The 18,243-nt window shown below is 63.6% G+C and overlaps 2 protein-coding genes across 4 annotated transcripts in view; both read left to right on the top strand.

The window, feature by feature from the left end:
- Nucleotides 1-628: 628 nt before the first annotated feature.
- On the top strand, nt 629-10,453 carry LIMK1 (LIM domain kinase 1). 3 transcript variants are annotated; one of them, XM_080398927.1, is made up of 16 exons: nt 631-846; nt 3,071-3,167; nt 5,142-5,280; nt 5,664-5,773; nt 5,857-6,048; nt 6,898-7,003; nt 7,094-7,257; nt 7,338-7,521; nt 7,662-7,748; nt 7,985-8,116; nt 8,219-8,278; nt 8,378-8,443; nt 8,540-8,696; nt 8,820-8,875; nt 8,981-9,138; nt 9,246-10,453. In XM_080398927.1, the coding sequence occupies exons 1-16, from the start codon at nt 789-791 to the stop codon at nt 9,409-9,411; spliced, it is 1,932 nt and encodes a 643-aa protein (XP_080255053.1). In that variant the 5' UTR covers nt 631-788; the 3' UTR covers nt 9,412-10,453. The 3 variants fall into 3 exon arrangements, with proteins under 3 accessions (XP_080255052.1, XP_080255053.1, XP_080255054.1); XM_080398926.1 differs by having other exon boundaries at nt 629-846; nt 7,985-8,278; XM_080398928.1 differs by lacking the exons at nt 631-846; nt 3,071-3,167 and adding exons at nt 4,633-4,647; nt 4,708-5,009 and having other exon boundaries at nt 7,985-8,278.
- A 127-nt stretch (nt 10,454-10,580) lies between these two features.
- Nucleotides 10,581-18,243, top strand: part of SEPTIN4 (septin 4) — a 26,160-nt gene continuing 18,497 nt past the window's right edge. The window contains exons 1-2 of the mRNA XM_080399381.1: nt 10,581-13,824; nt 15,669-17,695. Coding sequence (XP_080255507.1) covers nt 17,693-17,695 — 3 coding nt within the window. The 5' untranslated portion in view covers nt 10,581-13,824; nt 15,669-17,692. The remainder of the gene's footprint in view (nt 13,825-15,668; nt 17,696-18,243) is intronic.

The following is an 18,243-nucleotide window of genomic DNA, read 5'->3' as shown; positions in this document are numbered from 1 at the left end:
TGGGCGAGGGGACAGGTTGGGGACCCAGGAGAAGGTCTGTGCCCTGTCCCATGGTGATGGCCTGGGGGTAAGGACGACAGCCATGTCCTGTCCCACAGTGACAGCCTGGGGGTGCAGGGAGTTGTCCATGCCCTGCCCTTGCTGACAGCCCAGGGAACAAGGGATACATCCATGCACTGTCCCACGGTGACATGGGGGACATCTATCCCCTCCCCATGGTGACAGACCACAGGATGATGGGTATGTCCATGCCCTGTCCCACAGTGTCATCCCAGGGACCCAGGGGAACGGCTGTGCCCTGTCCCATGGTGACAACTCAGGAAGTAAGAGGGATACTCATGTCGTGCCACACGGTGGCAGCCCAGATGGACAGGGACACAAGTGCCCTACCCATGGTGACAGCCGGGTGCACAGGGACAACCTACCCACGGGGGCAGCCTGGGTGGACAGGGAGACCCTACCCATGGTGACACCCCGGGTGAATGAGGACACCCGTGCCCTACCCACGGTGGCAGCCTCGGCGCCCCTCGCGCCCCGCGTTGCCCTGGCCCTGCCCCCTCCACACAGACCACGCCCCCTCCGGCCCGGGCCCGGCCCTCCTCCCGGCCCCGCCCCTAGCCCCTCGCGGCCCCGCCCCCTGGCGGCCGCGCCGGCGCCGTGCTCCCCCCCGGCCGTCCCCGCCCGCCCGCCGGAGCCGCAGCGGCAGGGCCGGGGCCGGGCCGGGCCGGGGCCGGGGCCGGGGCCGGGGCGAGGGCAGGGCCTGGCGCGGGGCCGGGCAGCGCGGCTGCATGAGGTTGATGCTGCTGTGCTGCACCTGGAGGGACGAGCCTATGGGAGAGGACGAAGGTGCGTGACCCCCCCGGGCCCCCCGCCTGACTCAGCGCTTCCGCCGCCGCCACTGGGGCCTCGCGACCCCCCGCCCGGCTCACCCGCACCCCCAGCCAGCCTGCAGCCCCCAAGCATCCCTCCCGCACCCCCATATCTCCTCCCACACCCCTGCAGCCTCCTCTGCACCCCCCATCCAGCTTGCATCCCCGCCACATTCCCCCCACGCAACCCACCCCCTGCACCCCTCATCCAGGCCACATCACCCTCTGCAGCCCCCACTGCATCCCACTTCCATCCTGTGTCCCCCACATCCACCGTGTGCATCCCCAAATCCCTCTGTGCACCCCCCATCCAGCCTGTATCCTTCCTGCACCCCTACATCACCCCTGAACCCCCCTTCCAGCATGCACTCTCTCTGCACCCCTAGATCTGCTGCATCCCCTGTCCAGCCTGCATCCCCACCCCTCTGTACCCCAACCCCCCCTCTAGCCTGCATCCCTGCATGCACTCCACAAACACCCTGCATCCTCCCCTGCACTCACACATCCCTCTTTGCACCCCGCAAACCCTGTACACCTCCTTCCCTGCACCCTGATATCCCCCTGCACCCCCTGTCCCTCCTGCCTCTTTCTCTGCACCCCCACATCCCTACTGTGCCTCCCATCCACTCTGCACCCCTCATCCCTCCCTGCACCCCCACTAAACTTGCACACCTGCAGCCCCTCTACATCACTCACCTCCCCCCTGCACCCCTTTACCCCCTCTGCCCCCTCTGTGCGCCCCTGCACCCCTTCCCATCCTGCAGCCCCCCATCCAGCACCCATCCTATACCTCTCTGTATCCTTGCACTGCTCAGTACCCCATCTATGCCGCATCCCGCGCACCTTCTGTGTCTCTGCACCCTGCTGGGTCCCCCTGCATCCCCCAGCACCCATCCTGCATCTCTCTGTATCCCCCCCATGCTCCCTGTATCCCCCACCACCAATCCTGTATCTCTCTTGAGTACCCCCATGCCCCCTGTATCCCCCAGAACCCATCCTGCACCCCTCTGAGTACCCCCTACATCCCCCAGCACCCATCCTGCACCCCTCTGTGTCCCCCTATGCCCTCTGCATTCTCCAGCACCTGTCCTGCACCTCTCTGGGTACCCCTGCATCCCCCAGCACCCATCTTGCGCCCCACTGTGTGTCCTTACAACCTCTGCATCCCCTCCTGCACCCTTCTGAGTCCCGCCATGCCCCCTGCGTCCCCCCGCACCTATCCTGCACCCCTGTGGGTTCCCCTACGTCCCCTGCATCCCACAGCACCTGTCCTGCAACCCCTGCACCCTCTTATACCCTCTGCGTCCCCCAGCACCCATCCTGCACCCCACAGGGTCCCCCCATGCACTTTTGTGTCCCACTACATCCCTCCTTTACACTCCTTCCATCCTGTCCCCTCCATCTCCCCCCACACCCACCCTGCACCCCTTCATCTCACCTGCACTCTCTGCACCCATCCTGCACCCCTATGTCCCTTCCTGCACCCATCCTTCACTCCTTCCTCATCCCCCCTGCACCCTTTCCCCCATCCTGCACCCTTGCATCCCCCCTATCCTCCCTGCACCAATCCTGTAGCCCTGTATCCCTCACTTCCCCATCCTGCACCTCATTATAACTCCCACACCCATCCTGCACCTCAGCCTGTGTCCCCCATTCTGCCCCTCCTGAACACCCAGCCGCAAGCACCGGGCACCCCTCCATCCCTGACACCTCCATGCACCCCAAACATCTGTTCTGCACTCAGCACCTTACTGTGTTGTCATCCCCCCGTCACCCTTGTGCCCCCTGGCCTGCCTGTGCCCTGTGCTGGCTGAACCCAGCGCCTCCATGGGACACCCCTGGGACCCCAACGCTACCCCATGCACCCCAGGCTCCCTGTGTCCCCCCACCACCATGGGCACCCAGCACCCCCAGTGACAGGGGCACCCAGGGTCAGGGCAGTGCCTCTGGAGGCAGGGGCTCTCTGAAGGTGGCTTGGTGCTGAGCCCCTGTCCCCAGCCCTGGGGACATCAGTGCCACGACCTTGTCCCCATTATGGGATGGCTGGGGGTGGAATTTTTCACCCCAGACAGAGGGACATAACTCAGGGGCACGCGCCTGGGTACTGCTGCGGGTGGGTGGGGACAGCTGGCAGAGTGACAGCCCTGTCCCCCTTTTGTGTGTCGTCGTCCGTGTCCCGTTCCCCCCCCCCCTCTATCCAGGGACCGACCTGCCAGTGTGTTCTAGCTGCGGGCAGGGCATCTACGACGGGCAGTACCTGCAGGCGCTGAACGCCAACTGGCATGCCGACTGCTTCAGGTAGGAGCCTGGGGACAGCGGGATGCTCCGTGGGGACAACAGGATGGGGACAGTGGGACCCCCAGCTCTGGCCATGGCGGGGGCACGTGTGAGGCTGTCACTCACACCTGGATGCTCGCTGGGGCAGCGGGGGGTGGGCAGCGCTCACCAGGTGATGCTGAGCCTGACAGAGGGCTCTGCTGCCGGCGCCCCGCGGCCGCCTTGCACTGTCCCTTCCTGCTGGGTAACGGGTGACAGGGTGTGAGGCTGATGTCACCTGGCCCCCTCCCGCCCCGTTTCCTCTTTCTCTGCACCCTCCCGGCAGTTCGAGTGGTGGGAGCCCCGAGCAGGAGGAGAAAGGTCCTGGGTCGAGGGGTGCAAGGGGTGACCAGGGCCTGGTGGGGTCCCTGTGGGGCTGGGAGGGTGCTGAGCACGGCAGGGCACCGGGGTGGCCTCCCCGTCCCACGGAGGATGCTGGCAGCTGTGCTGAGGAAGAACTGCGTCCTGCGCGCTGGAGCCAAGTGAGTGGGAGCGGGTCGGGCTGGACTCTGCAACCCCACGGACCCCGGGGGGGCTCCGCCTGCTCCCCCCCCCAGCCCCCTGCTTGCCCCGTCTGTGTGTCACCCCCTCCGCCCCACTCGGCTCCCCCCTCCCTCGGCCCCAGCGGAACCGCTGCGAAACCTCCTCCCGGCTCCCCCCCCCCCCCAGCTTGCAGCCGTGGAAGGGAGCGCGGGCCTCAGCCCAGGCACGGGGGGTGGGGGTGGGGGGTGTAGGGGCGCCGTGGGGGAAAGGGGGTTAAGGGGCGGGGCGGCACAGCCGCCCCCCATTGGCCACCGCCGCCCCCCACCCCCCCTCAGCCCTGCGTAGGCTTTGGGCTGCGCAGGCGGTGGTGGAGTCCTCGCGCGGTGACGTCATGGGGTGGGGAAATTCCGCGCCGTGACGTCACGCCTGGTTGGTATTCCACTTGCGTTCGGTGCCGGCGACTGCGGCAGCCCCCGTGCAGCTTCCTATAGCCCCCCAGCCCCGCCCCCCCCCCGGGAACTCCCCACTAGCACCCCCCTGCACCCCTGCAGCACCCTTCATATGTATCCCCCTGCACCCCTCTACAGGAAATCCCCTGTAGCACCCCCCTGCAACCCCCCTGCATAATCTGATGCAGCACCCCATCACACAGCACCCCTGCACCTGCCTGTGCACCCCCAGAATCCACAGCACCCTCTGCGCCCCTGGGTGCACCCTCCTATTGTACACTCTCTGCACCCCCCTGCACCCCCATCCCCTGCGCCCTCCTCCCCAGGGCCAGAGCAGAACCCTGCAATGTAGGTGTGTCCCCCTGCACCCTGTTTGCAGCAGACAGGGTGTTGCATCCCCAAGGCTGGCATGTCCATGGCCAGAGTGGCACGTCCCTTTGTGTGTCTGTGACCAGGGTGGCACATCCATCCCTGCATCTGTGACCAAGTTGGCATGTCCCTCTGTGCCAGGGTGGTGTGTCCGTGACCAGGCTGACATGTCCTTTCATGTGTCCATGACCAGGCTGGCATGTCCCTCTGTCCATGACCAGGCTGGCACATCTGTGACCAGGGTGGCACAGCCCTCTGTGTGTCTGTGATCCATGGTGGCCTGTCTGTGAGCCAGCTGGCATGTCTCTCTGTCTGTGAGCAGGCTGGCACATCCCTCACTATGTCCATGACCAGGCTGGCACATCCATGCAGGGCGGGCACCACCCTCCCCATGCCTGTCTCTGTCCCTCCCCCCACCATGTCCCCACATGTCCTCACACTGCCAGCCTGCACAGGCACCCCTGGAGCCACCCACTGCCGCCCTGGGGACAGTGGCACACAGATGCAGTGGCCCTGCAGCAGGGTAGGAAACGGGGGAAGCAGCTTGCCCAGAGAGCCATGGGGCAGACTGGCACTGGCTGCCCCCCAGGGTGACAATGGGGACAGGGTGATGATGGGGACATGGTAGCAAGAGAGTCCCCATCCTCTGCCACAGGTGCTGTGAGTGCGGGACCTCCCTGTCCCACCAGTACTATGAGAAGGATGGGCGCCTGTACTGCAAGAAGGATTACTGGGTGCGCTTTGGGGAGCTCTGCCATGGCTGCTCGGAGCAGATCACCAAGGGGCTCGTCATGGTGAGCACTGGGGGGGCCTGGGCGGGACATGGAGCCCTGACCCATGGCTGCACTCCCTGGAGAGTGGGTGAGATGGGGAGGGGGTGCAGACCCCCAGCATGGCTTGGGCTCTGGCGGTGTCAGGGGTGTCCTCTGCATTTTAGGGGCACCCTGGGAGGGGCATGCACCCATGTTGGGGCTGGGGATGCTCAGGGTGGTGGGGAGATGTCCCTCCAGCTGTCCTCAGCCTAGCGGCACAGCTGTCCCTACCACTTCACAGCTCAGCCTGCCCTTCCCTTGGCCTTGGTGCACCCATGGGTGCTCACAACACCATCTGAGCCCTGGCACCTGTGCTCAGTGCCCTGGCCATCTGGGTTCCCATGGCTGATGGCATCTGTCCGCAGGTGGCCGGGGAGCAGAAGTACCACCCCGAGTGCTTCAGCTGCCTCAACTGCCACACATTCATCGGGGATGGGGACACCTATGCGCTGGTGGAGCGCTCCAAGCTCTACTGGTATGTCCTAGCCTGGGTGAGTGGCTGGGGGGTACACGTCCTCTGGCAGCCCCTCAACCACCTGCCTCCTCTTGGCCCTGCAGCGGGCACTGCTATTACCAGATGGTGGTGACACCGGTCATTGAGCAGATCCTGCCGGATTCGCCAGCTTCCCGCATCCCGCACACTGTCACGCTCGTCTCCATCCCTGCCTGCTCCGATGGCAAACGTGGCTTCTCAGTCTCCATTGACCAGGGCTGTGGCACCGAGCACTCCCGCACCGTCCGCGTCCGAGAGTGCGTCTGTGTCCCCTCTGCCACCGTCCCCTCCCCGGGGCTGGGGGCATCCCACATCCCTTCTGCTGGTGGGATGCACCCCACAGACTTTTTGGGGTGGGAGGTTGAGGGATGAGGCTGATATGTCCCACTCAGCCAGGGATGGCCAGTGCTGGCATGTCCCTGGCCATCAGGGTGGCTTGGAGGGTGACATCTGGCATTGTGATCACTTGGGGTGATGACAGCCTCACCTGGGGTGAGGCTGGCGTTGCCTCATCTGCCAGGGTGGGTTCTGGGAACCAGGCAGGCATGTCCCCAAATGCTTGGGATGGCTTGTGGGTACTGTGCCAGCATGTCCCCATCCAGGAGCAGCTCATGGGAAACATGTTTGTGTGTCCCCACCTGCTAGGGGTGACCCATGGGCAACATGCCTGCATGTCCCCAACTAGCAAGGATGACTCGCAGGTACCGTGACTGTGTGTCCCCATCCTGGAGGGGTGACTCACAGTTACCATGACAGTGTGTCCCCAAGAAGTAAGGGTGGCTTGTGGGCAGTGTCTGTGTCCCCAGCCAACACGGGTGGCTTGCCTGCCTGTTCCCAACTAGCAGGGGTGACCTGCGGGCAGCTTGTTTCCATGTCCCCATCTGGTAGGGGTGACCCGTGGGCAGCTCGCCTGCACATCCCCATCTTGCTGGGGTGACTTGTGGGTACCGTGGCGGCATGTTGCCATCTCAGAGGTGACTCACAGGGGACATGACAGCCTGTCCCCATTGGCTGGGGGTGGAGCGTGGGCTGTGTCCCAGCACATCCCCACCTCTGAGGGTGTTGTGGCTGGGGGGGCTGACCCCCGCTGCCTGCTGGCCCTGCAGGGTGGATCCAGACTGCATCAGCCCTGACATGAAGAACTCCATCCACGTTGGCGATCGCATCCTGGAGATCAACGGCACCCCCATTGGCCATGTCCCCCTGGATGAGGTACACTCCCCCAGGTCACCCCAAACCAACACCTTCCCCGAGTTGCCCCCTAAACCATCCACCATCCCCACCATTGTTTTCTGCCCCCAGATTGACCTGCTGATCCAGGAGACCAGTCGCCTGCTCCAGCTGACCATCGAGCATGACCCCCACGAGCCCCTTGCCTGCGAGTCAGGGCTTGCCTGCAGCCCCCTGTGCTCCCCTGCCCCCCCACCCTGTGGGGAGCCTGGTGCCATGCGCCAGCGGACTGTCACGTAAGGCCACCAGCTTGCCCACCTCTTCCATTGGAATCCCTCCTTGGAGTTGACCCTCTGTCTGTCCGTCAATCCCGCAGGAGGAGCTGCAGCACGGACAAGTCTCCGGGCTCTGGCTCAGTGGGCTCACCCGCGTCCCAGCGCAAGGACATCGGTCGCTCTGAGTCGTTGCGCATTGTCTCCCGTGCCCATCGCATCTTTCGCCCTTCTGACCTCATCCACGGCGAGGTGCTGGGCAAGGGCTGCTTTGGCCAGGCCATCAAGGTGGGGCTGGGTGACCACCAAGTGTCACGGGCATGAGGGTCTCAACTCCCAGGGGTGGGGGTATCATCTCTCTTGGGCTGTCCCGAAGGGTGGGGATGGTATCTGGGAGCTGGTGATTCAGCCTCTGCCCTCCCTGCCAGGTGACACACCGGGAGACAGGTGAGGTGATGGTCATGAAGGAGCTGATCCGCTTTGATGAGGAGACACAGAGGACCTTCCTCAAAGAGGTGAATATCCTTGTCTTTAATACCCCTGGCTTGGAGGGGGACATGAGGGATGGGGCTGTCCAATCCTGTCCCCCACCATGATATGGGATGCTGGGCATGACACCTGGACTGGGGATGGCCAGCCACCACAGGATGCAGGCAGCCCCTGCCTGTTTAATGGAGAAGACATGAGCAGTGGGTCGTCCGGGTGGGTGCTGAGTGTGTGGGGGTGTCACAGGCACGGGGGGGTCCTGCAGGTGAAGGTGATGCGCTGCCTGGAGCACCCCAATGTGCTGAAGTTCATCGGGGTGCTGTACAAGGAGAAGAGGCTCAACTTCATCACGGAGTACATCAAAGGGGGCACCTTGAGGGGCCTCATCAAGAGCATGGTGAGCTCTGGGGGGCAGGTCAGGACCCCCCAACCCCACAGGCCTGGTGGGGCTGGGGGAACCCTCTCCTCTGCTCTGACAAATCCCTCCTCCTGCCCCCAGGACAGCCACTACCCCTGGAGCCAGCGGGTCAGCTTTGCCAAGGACATCGCTGCTGGCATGGTGGGTGCCACCCAGGGCTGGCTGGGTGGGATGAGTGCTGGTGGGCTGGGGACCACCAGCTAGGGGTGCCCCCCTTTTCTCAGCCTATCCTTCCCCCAGGCCTACCTCCACTCCATGAACATCATCCACCGTGACCTCAACTCTCACAACTGTCTCGTGCGGGAGGTGAGTTCTCCCACCTTGATGGTGTCCTCCCCCAGCCCGGTTGGGGGTCTCAGCCCCCTACATGGCTCTGCCCACCATTCCTTTCTACCCACCCAGAACAAGAGCGTGGTGGTGGCTGATTTTGGGCTGGCACGGCTGATGGTGGATGAGAAGAACCAGCCTGAACATCTCAAGAACCTGAAGAAACCGGACCGCAAGAAGCGGTACACGGTGGTGGGGAACCCGTACTGGATGGCCCCTGAGATGATCAATGGTGAGCCTGGCCGTGATGCTGTGAGTGGGGATGTGGCCAGCTAGGGCTTTGTCCCCAGGCAGAGGATGCTTGGTGGGGCAGGGACGGGCTGTGCAGCATGGCTTGACCCATCTCTCCTGGCAGGGAGGAGCTATGATGAGAAGGTGGACATCTTCTCCTTCGGTATCGTCCTGTGCGAGGCAAGTACCACCGGGATTGGGGTCTCCCTGTGGGGTTGGGGTCCTCACTGAGGTTGGGGTCTGCCCGTGGGGCTTAGCCCACTCCTCCCTCCCACTGTCCTCCAGATCATTGGTCGGGTGAGTGCTGACCCCGACTACCTGCCCCGTACCACTGACTTCGGCCTCAACGTCAGGGGCTTCCTGGACCGCTACTGCCCCCCTGCCTGCCCCCCCAGCTTCTTCCCCATCGCTGTCTGCTGCTGTGACCTGGACCCTGAGAAGCGGTGAGTGGTTGGGACCCCCCATTCTGGGGGATCACTGGGGCTGGTGGCACAGGGAGGATGGGGCCAGTGCAGTGGAGCTGCCACGTGTCCCCCCTCTTCTTGCTCAGGCCATCCTTCAGCAAGCTGGAGCAGTGGCTGGAAACCCTCCGCATGCACCTGGAGATCCACCTGCCGCTGAGCTCCCAGCTGGAGCAGCTGGACCGAGCTTTCGGGGAGACACACCGGCAGGGCGAGGGCGGGTTGCCTGCGCCCCCACACCTGCACACCCTCTGAAGCCACAGGAGAAGGAGCTGCACCCACCGCCAGCATCTCCTCCGGCTGCCACCACCCCAGGGGCTGGATCCCTGGGGCTCTCCAGATGAGCCCCCCACTCAGTCTCCTCTGCACGGGCTGCTCATGCTGCTGCCCGCACCGTCCCAGGGAGCTGGCTCTCCCCGGGGCTGCACGGCCCCTATGCATCCCCCCCACGGAGTAGCGGTTGCCCCCAGGACAAGCCCAGCTGGCCACACGGTGGGGACCTTCCCCGTGTGTGTGTCCCCTCCCCTGGCTTGCTTTGCTTTTGCACTCCTGGGGGCTGTGTGGCCACTGCACCCGCAAAAGCCTGTGGGCTCCCCCGTACAGAGCCGCAGCCTCGCGGCGGTGCCTTGGCTTTCCATGAACTTGCACTGCGACACAGGAGGGACTGCCCGGTTCCTTTGGTCGGGGGTGGGGTACACAGCCCCTGGCCCCTTGAGGGAGCATAGGTCATGGGGCAGCCTCACAGCAATGCCCTCGTCCTCGGCCAGACCCTCTCATGCTACTTCTACTGGCACCCTGGGCTCAGGGGGCTGCCAGCACCCCTGGCCGAGTGAGGGGTTCATGGTGGGGACACACACTCTTGTGGTGTGGGGACAGGCATGTAGTGGTCCCCCCCCACTGCCCCCATGTCCCTGCTGCCCATGCTAATCCGTGACCACGCATCCCTGAGAGCAGCACCAAGTGGTACAGAGGGGTGCGGGGATGCAGCTCGTCTTGGTCCCCTTGGCCTGGGGTGGTTGTGGGGGGTTGCGCCGCACGGTGCTTTTCATGCTCTTTATTCAGGTTCATTTTTCTGTAAGATATTTAAAGAGAAGAGTTTGTATTATTTTTTCATACAACGTAGCGTTTGCCATTTGTCACTGCCTCGGTTCTGCTTTCCCGAAGGGATGAAACTGTGAAGCCTCTCCGTGCACTTTTGCCCGGGAAGTCCAAGGAGATGTCCTCTCTGGAGGCGGGAAGGGAGCTCAAACTGTGATGTACCCTGAGCCGTGAGTCAATAAATCCTTCCCCGCTCGCTGCCCGGCCTGCTTGGGAATTGCTCGCCTCCCCCGGGGGGCTGGAAGCTCTTGGGGAAACTGAGGCATGAGGTCCCTGTGCTCAGGGTGGTGTGGTGGTACTGGGCTTGGTGGCATCTCCCAGGCACCCTGTGGTAGCAGCACTCTTGTGTTCCCCCCAACCCATCATGGGTGTCCTCCCTGGCCCTGAGGCTGATGCTGTTCCTGCCTGTGCCACCTGGCCAGGACCTCAAAGCCCTGGGTCCCCTCCCCAGGCAGACGTGCCCACTGTCACCCCATGTGATGGCAAGAGCCCATGGTGGTGACAGGCAGGTTACGGAGCTGTGTGACTGGGCGCCATGGAGCAGCTTTGCCTTTGATGTAAAACAAGCCCCAAGGGACAGTGAGGTAGCCTGTGCCCATGGCCATCCCATGCTATCCCTGTGTCCTTGTCACCTTCCTAAACAGAATTAAGGTCCCCAAGGTGGAGGATCTCCATCCTTGGGTGGGGTGGTTGAGCTTTGGCTAGAGAAAACCGAGACCCAAAGGAGCTCATGGGGGAGTGACAGGGAAGGGACTGGGGGATGTGCCCAAGGATGCTACAGCTGGGCAAGCGGGGGAGGCAGCAGCACAGCCCCAAGGTCCCAGGATCCAGGCTGGATCCCCCTTCCCATCAGGAAAACCTCATGGTTTATTGCTCAGGCAATGCTCAGCCTCAACATGGGAGGGCCCAGGGAGGGGTGTTGGGGAGGTGACAGTGGCTCTGTCCCCCCTGGGGTGATTCCTTGTCTAACTGCCTGTCCCATGTTATCTTGGGTGAAGGGATGGGCAAGCACTGCCAGCATCATGGTGACATCACAGTGCCCTTGGTGACATTGTGCCACATGGTTTCTTTGCTCCGGGAGCAGGACGCCATTGCTCCCCAGGAATATCAGGACTATGGGGGACCCACTGCAGCTGTCACACCTGGGAGACACCATGGTCCCCAATTCCCTGCCACCACAGGAGACCAGGACCCTGGGGGACCCCCAGCCCTTCAGTGAGAGCTCCCCATCCCCATGGGACCCCCAGGCCACCCCCAGCCTCTTGCCCAGCTGGATGGAGCTGCAGAGTGAGCTGTGCCTGGTGTGGTTGGTGCCATTGGACTCCTTGCTGGTGACCCTGCAGAGGATCCTCAGCACCAGGCAGAGGGAGAGTGAAGTGAGAGCCAGCAGCCAGTCATGGCAAGGCCAAAGCGGTGGCTGCTCGGTTGCCCCCATGACCAGCAACTCATCCCAGACTGAGTCACCAGCCAGGAGCTGCCCCTTGGCAGGCAGGGAGATGACCCTGACACAGCCCTGGTGGCCCCATGCCACAGCTGTCATCTACCCAAAGCCACCCCCCAGAGATGTGCCACACACCATGCCCAAATCCAGCCACCGGTGTGTGTGGCACCCGGTCCCCCCCCCAGCCCCCTGCCCAGTTGGTGGCAGCCTGGCAGGGCTCCTTGCCCCTGCAGCCCCCCCCAACCTGGCCCGATGCTGGTGTGAGGGGCTCAGCCCCTCTGCTCCTGGCAGCTGGCTGTTCCCCCCCAGCCATCACCTCCCAGGAGGGACAAGGGCACCCAGACCAAGCTGCAGACCACCGAGAGCTGCCTCTGTGCCCCCTGTCCCCTGCGGGGTCCTGCTCTGTCCCCACCCAAGGTGGTCCCCAGGGACATCCCTAGCAGGGCTGTGCCTAAGCTCGACCACAGCTCAGGATGGTGGCCCTTGCTGCATGCAGGGAGCTGGGCATCCCCACATCCCACATCCCTGCTGACAGGCCAGCAGCCGAGTGTCACTGAGGTGGTGGCCAAAAGCTCTGGTGGCTCTGGCAAGGACATGGCCAAGTCGGTGCTGCTTGGTACAGCCTCCCCCACTGACCTGCATGAGGCCCAGACTGAGACCTCTGTCTCTGGCCCCAGTGATGGGGAGGATGTATTGGCCACGGTGTTTATCACCTTTATGGGTAAGTCTGGTGGACCAGCTGGGAGGAGGAGTGTGATTTCTCCCAGCATCTCAGCAGGGTGGGCACCAGTGCTGTGAGGACCCTCCCCAGGGGACAGCAGCTGTTTGTGGGGGGTGATGGGCAGCGGGGTCCTCATGAGGCTTGAGGAGATGTGCCAAGAGAAGAGGTGCTGGAGTCTGATCAGGCCACGCAGCTCCACAGGGATGTCCAGAGCTGGAGAAGGGCTGCTGGGACCCCAACAGGGCGCTCAGCTCCATAGAGACATGGGGAGCTGAAGGGGTCATTGGCATCCAGCCAGGGTGCACAGATCCATAGGAACGTGGGGACAGGTCCCCATCTTCAACCGCAGGAAGGCTCACCCACACTGGAGGATTTTCTGGCAGCGAACAGGTGGTGGCAGTGGGGACCACGGGAGCCCTTTCCACCAGTGTTTCTGTGGACCTGCCCATTTCTGCTTTGAGCTGGAGGCTGGACTAGCGGTGTCCTGAGCTCTGTCCTGTCCTACACTCCTGTGATCCACCATCCTGTGCCTGGTGCCTGTTTCTGCAGGGGCTTGGTCACGGTTGGCACTGCCCACAGAGCCACTCTTTGTCCCCTGGGCACAGCATCCACCCTTCCAGCTCAGGACTGAGGACTCTGCACAGTCCAGAAGTAGCCTGAGCCCTCCCTCCATGATGTGGGCAGAGAACTGTCACTGTCACAGTCCCATGTCCCCTGCAGCAGCCTGGGCTGGGGCACCTCCTTGGGTCATAGATAACACCTGGGTCACTGGAACCTGGTGACTCCATGGGGCAAATTCAGACCCCAGAAAGTCCTGCGGGGCACCAAAGCCAATGGTGGTTCACTACCTGCCTGCCTCAGTTTCCCCTCTTGCCGGTGCATGGGCTGGGGGTGCAGGATGTGAGGATGGGAAGAAGGGGCCAGTTGCTCCAGTTCCCTGTCCCCCCCCCTAGACAAGGCTGATGAGTGGCATGCCATCTTCCGGTCCCTGAACGATGAGGCTCACCCTGGGCACCAGCCAGGCAGGAAAATTCCATGGGCCACGTGTTGCCACCTCGCTTGCTGGTGGTTTTTGTAGGGTCTACATAAACGTGGCATTTTTAAATGCAGCATAGGGGATACGACGCTCTTGCGCTTCCCTGCAGCATCACTGCTTTCCCTGATCACCTGCCTGTCTCTGCCCCTCTCTGCTGACTTGGGACATGTGGGTTCCATCCCTGACCTGGCTAGTGGTTCTGTGGGAGACAGAGGGACCTGGAGGTGGGAGGTGATTGGAACAGTCAGGGCTTAGCAAGGGGCCCTGTGAAACCTCAGCTGCTTCTAATGAGAAAACTTGTTTCTCTTCCGTCCTGCTGCTCTCCACTGGCCCTGGTACAAACCCCTTCCTGGTGTGGCTCCAGGGGAGGAGGTAAGTGGTGGGCTGGGGCTGCAGGGTGGGAGCTCAGGGTGACACCGGAGCACTCCTAATTCCTCAGCGCCACCACGTCCCCAGTCCCCAGTCCTGGCACTGGAGACCGGCAGCACTGGTTGCTGATTCCTTTGAAAGGGGGTTGTGGGGGCTGGTAACATGTGATGAGTTGTGGGAAGACTCAGCTGGGGGGGATGATGACAGGCAGGAGGCCTGTGTGGCCGGGGCTTGGGGTGGGACAGCCTGGCTTGTGGCTTTGAATGGCTATGACTTTCTGCCCTTGCTGCTGTGCCACTGTCCCACGGAGCTCACCCCATACCTGAGCCCTCTGAGGGGCAGGCACCAGCCAGACATAGGGAAGCATGGCCCCCTTCCTGGCCCCCCTCCCAGCCCCCCTACCCTGACAGGGGACCAGCGCTACCTGCAGAGACAGTGCAAGGGTGGAGAGCCTCTGGTGCATGGATCTGGGGGCTTGGGAGACCCTGGTGCATCGGTTTAGGGGGTTGGGAGACCCTGGTGAGTGGGTTTAGGATTTGGGGAACCCCAGCACATGGGTTTGGGGGCTATTTGCTGCCCTGCAGGGATCAAGCATGGGGAGTGACCCAGGCACGGGCAGCCCTTACAGGCTCAGATCAAGGGAAAGAAGACAAAAGGCAGGAGTCAAACCCCAGGTTTTTGGGGTCTACCCTGAGTACAGACCCTCAGCCCACCTCGACCCTGTGCTTGGGATGGCTGGAGCAGGTCTTGGGGCGGGGGGCACTGTGGGGTGCACAATGCAGTTCATCCTCTTCCATGCTGCAAAAAATGAGTTCATCCCCAGCTTGGAGGCTGTTTGGCTGCTTCGGAGGCTGCAAAGCACAGCCTCCCTGCCCAGCTGTTGCCTCTGCCGGTCTTTCAGGGTGTCTTTTGGGATGGACCCTTTGGGGCTTTGTCCCCTAGAACACTTCATTTGGGGCAGCAGTGAGGTGCTCCTCTCCGCCTGGCATTCTTTGGCCCAGCCACTGCACTGGGAAGGCCCCAGAACTGGACCTGTTGCAACAGAAAGAGCTAAAAATAGCAGTTCCCACGGCAGAGGCAGAAAAGCATTCGAACATGCGGCCTCTGAACCTGCCAGAAGCTGAGGACAGGGATGAGCCCCCCAGCTCTGTCCCGTGCCCAGCAGACACCCTGTGGCCTCTATGACCCCAAAGGGTCAAAACAGGGGGGCTTGATGCTGGGGCAACGCCGGGTGCAGGCTGGGGGGAGCAGACAGCCCCTGTGGGTGCAGGCAGTGAGGAGGCAAGGGGTTAACCTCCCCACGCCTGCCGGATGCAGCATCCTGGGCTGGGCTCTTTCCATCTTGTTTTGGTTTGGAGGAATAAAAGCTTTGGCAGCAGCGTAGCCGCTTCCCAAAATAACGCAGCCTCCCATGGTAATTATAGAGCTCTGGTCCCTAGTAGTGGCTCGCGATGGCTTCCCAGCCCTGCCGAGCCGGGACCTGATAAAGCTTCTGCCACAGGGAGACCAGGGCGCCTCAGGGACCTCTCAAGGTGCGCCAGCCTCCCTCCGCGTCACCATCGCTCCTCTTGCATCACCCGCCCCCCTCCCCCCCCCCCCCATCATCAAGAAAAATGCAACCCCTTGCATCCCCCCCCCCCCCTCCCCCTTCGCACTCTGCAGCTGATCCCTTCAGCTTTTAATGCTCTAGTTAAAGCCTGGGCTGTAGCTCGCCAGCCTCTCTGAGCACCAGGCTTCTGGAGCGAGCCACGGCAAACCAGCGGCTGTCCCAGGCAGTGCCAGTCGCCATGGCTGAGAATGCCCAGCTCATCACAGCAGTGCTCAGCCTGCCTTTCCACCCCCTGCAGGGCTCAGCGCTGCTCCTTGAAGGGCAGGGAGAGATGCGGCTGAGCTCCTGGAGCACTCGAGCCTGTAATCCCCAGTAATCTCGGAGGAAAGCACTCGCTTCGGGGATTAGAGATGCAAACAGCCACCCTCACCTACCTGCCCCTGCCCTGCGGTGCTGCCTGCAGCCCCCTGGCCGACCGCGGGTGAGGAAGGGCTGCCAGGAGAGCGGGCTCACTGCCCAGCCGCCCCAGATGGATGGGCTCCAGGCAGTCGCTGGGGCTCCCCAAGGCCATGTTGAGCCTTCATTGGTTATTTATGGGAATAAAGGGAATGCGAAGCCATCTGGTCAAAGCCTGGCCCTGTAACACACTGTGGTGGGGTGGTGGGGTGGGGGGTGGGGTGGGGAACAAGGCTCTGGGCAGTGACAAGGTTGGGGACAAAGCTGAGATGGTCCCTGTGGAGCTACCCAACCTCGGTGGGAGTCTGTGTGCAGGGCTGGATCCAGCTTTTCCTGCTGAGACCACTGGATTTTTATTGTGGGTAGGGAAACTGAGACAGGGAGAAGCTGCCCATGAGAGGGATGTGCTGGGGAAGCATGTGGCCTTGCCCTCCCCTTCACCCCTTACATGGGATGCATTTATGGGGGACAAGGACAGGCTCTGGGGGGGTAGCTGGACTGGGAGGCTGAAATTTGGGGATGGTTGAGCCTCTGGAGCTGCTCACTGCAGGGAATGGTCGCCACCAGCCAAGCCTGCCCCAGCCCCTATGAAAGACCAGGAACACAAGCACCCCATGTCGCCCTGGCTGGTTGTGCCAGTGTCCTCCCCTGCCCTCGGCGAGGATGGGGCGGATACAGCCACGTGCCACTGGCACCCACCCGCTGCCTTTGGGAGCATGGGCCTGAGGCCAGGGGCATCCTGGGAAGGGGCCGCAACCCCTGGCATAGGATGAGGATGGGGACAGGGACACAGCCTGCAGGGTTGCTGGTTCCTCTTGCCAGATTTCCAGCCCCCCAGCCAGTCGCAGCCGAGCCAAGGCAGGGTGGAAGGCAGCATCGCCAGGCGTTAGGGAGGGGGAGGCAGGCTGGGATTTTGCAGAAGGAGCACTTGGGAAAGACAGGGATCCAGTGCTCCACGCCCACTGCAGTCCCAAATCCCTGGTACTCGGCATGTGGTGCATGATGTGTGGTGCCAGCACAATTGTCTGGTGCTCAGTACCTGGTGTGTGGCTCCCAGTACCCAATACCCACTAACTGGTATCTATTGCCCCCAATACCCAGTAGCTGGCGTGCAGTAGCTAGTGCCCAGTGCCTCCTGCCCGATATGTGGTACCTGCCGAGCAATGCATGGTGCTGGTGCCCATTATCAGAAGGTCACTCCCTGGTGCTGGGACTGTTCCTTCTCACCTGTACCAGCACCCAGTGCTGGGGCCTTGGGCCTTGTACCCGCTGCCTGATCCCTGCGCTGGGACCCTGGACCTGGTGCATGGTGCACTGTGCTGGTGCCCCGTACCTGGTACCCAGTCCCAGTGCCCTGTACCCGGTGCAGGTGTCTGGTTCCCAGTACCCAGTGCCCTGTACTAAGTCACTGGCACTGGTGCCCTGGTGCCAGTGCTGGAGCCCCATGCCTGGTGCTGCTGCCTTGTACCGCTGCCTGGTGTGCAGTGCCCAGTGCCCCGGTGCTGGTGCCTAGTGTGCAGTGCTCAGTGCTGGTGCCAGGTGTTGGTGACCAGTGCTGATGCTAGTGCTGGGTGCTGATGCCGGTGTGCGGTGTGCAGTGCCTGGTACCAGTGCCCGGTGCTGATGCTGGTGCCCGGTGCCGGGCGCTGATACCGGTGCCCGATGCCGGTGCCCGGTGCTGATGCTGGTGCCGGGTGCTGATGCCAGTGCCAGGGGTGCCGAGAGGCCGCCCCCGCCCCGCCCGCCGCCCGCCCCGCCCCGGGTCGCCCCCGCCCCCGCCGGCTGCTATTTCTGCTAATCCCGGCGGCAGGGCCCGGCCGTGCCGCTCGGCAGCCCCGCTCACGGACGGCGCCCGGCGCCGCAGCCATGGTAAGGCCGGCGGCGGGGGGGGGGCCCGGGCTGGGCTGCACCGCACCGCACCGGGGGCTGGGCCCGCTCCCGCATCCCGGTGCCCTCCGTGAAGGTGACGGTGCGGCGGGGGCGGAGCGGGCCGGGGCCGCTGGTGCCGCAGCAGGGGGAAGGGGGCATGGGCAGCGAGGCGGCACCTGCCGGGTCCCGGCGATGGGGAGATGGAGTAGGGGGGACACACCACGGGACTGCCTGCACGCCGCCCTTCACCGTGTCATCGGGGCGGGCGCTCCCGGAAAGGCGACGCTGGCTCCAAGCGGCACCTGCGCGTCCCCGCGGCGTGTCCTTGCGTGGGCAGCGGGGGCCGCTCCCGAGTGGCCCCGAGCGGTCCCGTGGGTGACCCAACCGTGCCTTTGGCAGGTCCCCGGGCTGCGGTCCCGGCGGCGCTGCCAGGCTGGCTGGGCCCTCCCGCGGGGACGGCCGTGTATGCCCGCAGCCCGGCTGCGCTTCGGAGACGTTCCCGCGGTTACCGGCAAGGTCCGGGGCCGCCAAAGGCCTCCGCGGCTCGG

This window comes from Falco punctatus, assembly GCF_963210335.1.
Source record: "Falco punctatus genome assembly, chromosome: 1".
Classification (NCBI taxonomy): Eukaryota; Metazoa; Chordata; class Aves; order Falconiformes; family Falconidae; genus Falco; species Falco punctatus.
The sequence above is the reverse complement of the archived record's forward strand: the minus strand, read 5'-3'. Positions and strand labels throughout refer to the sequence as shown.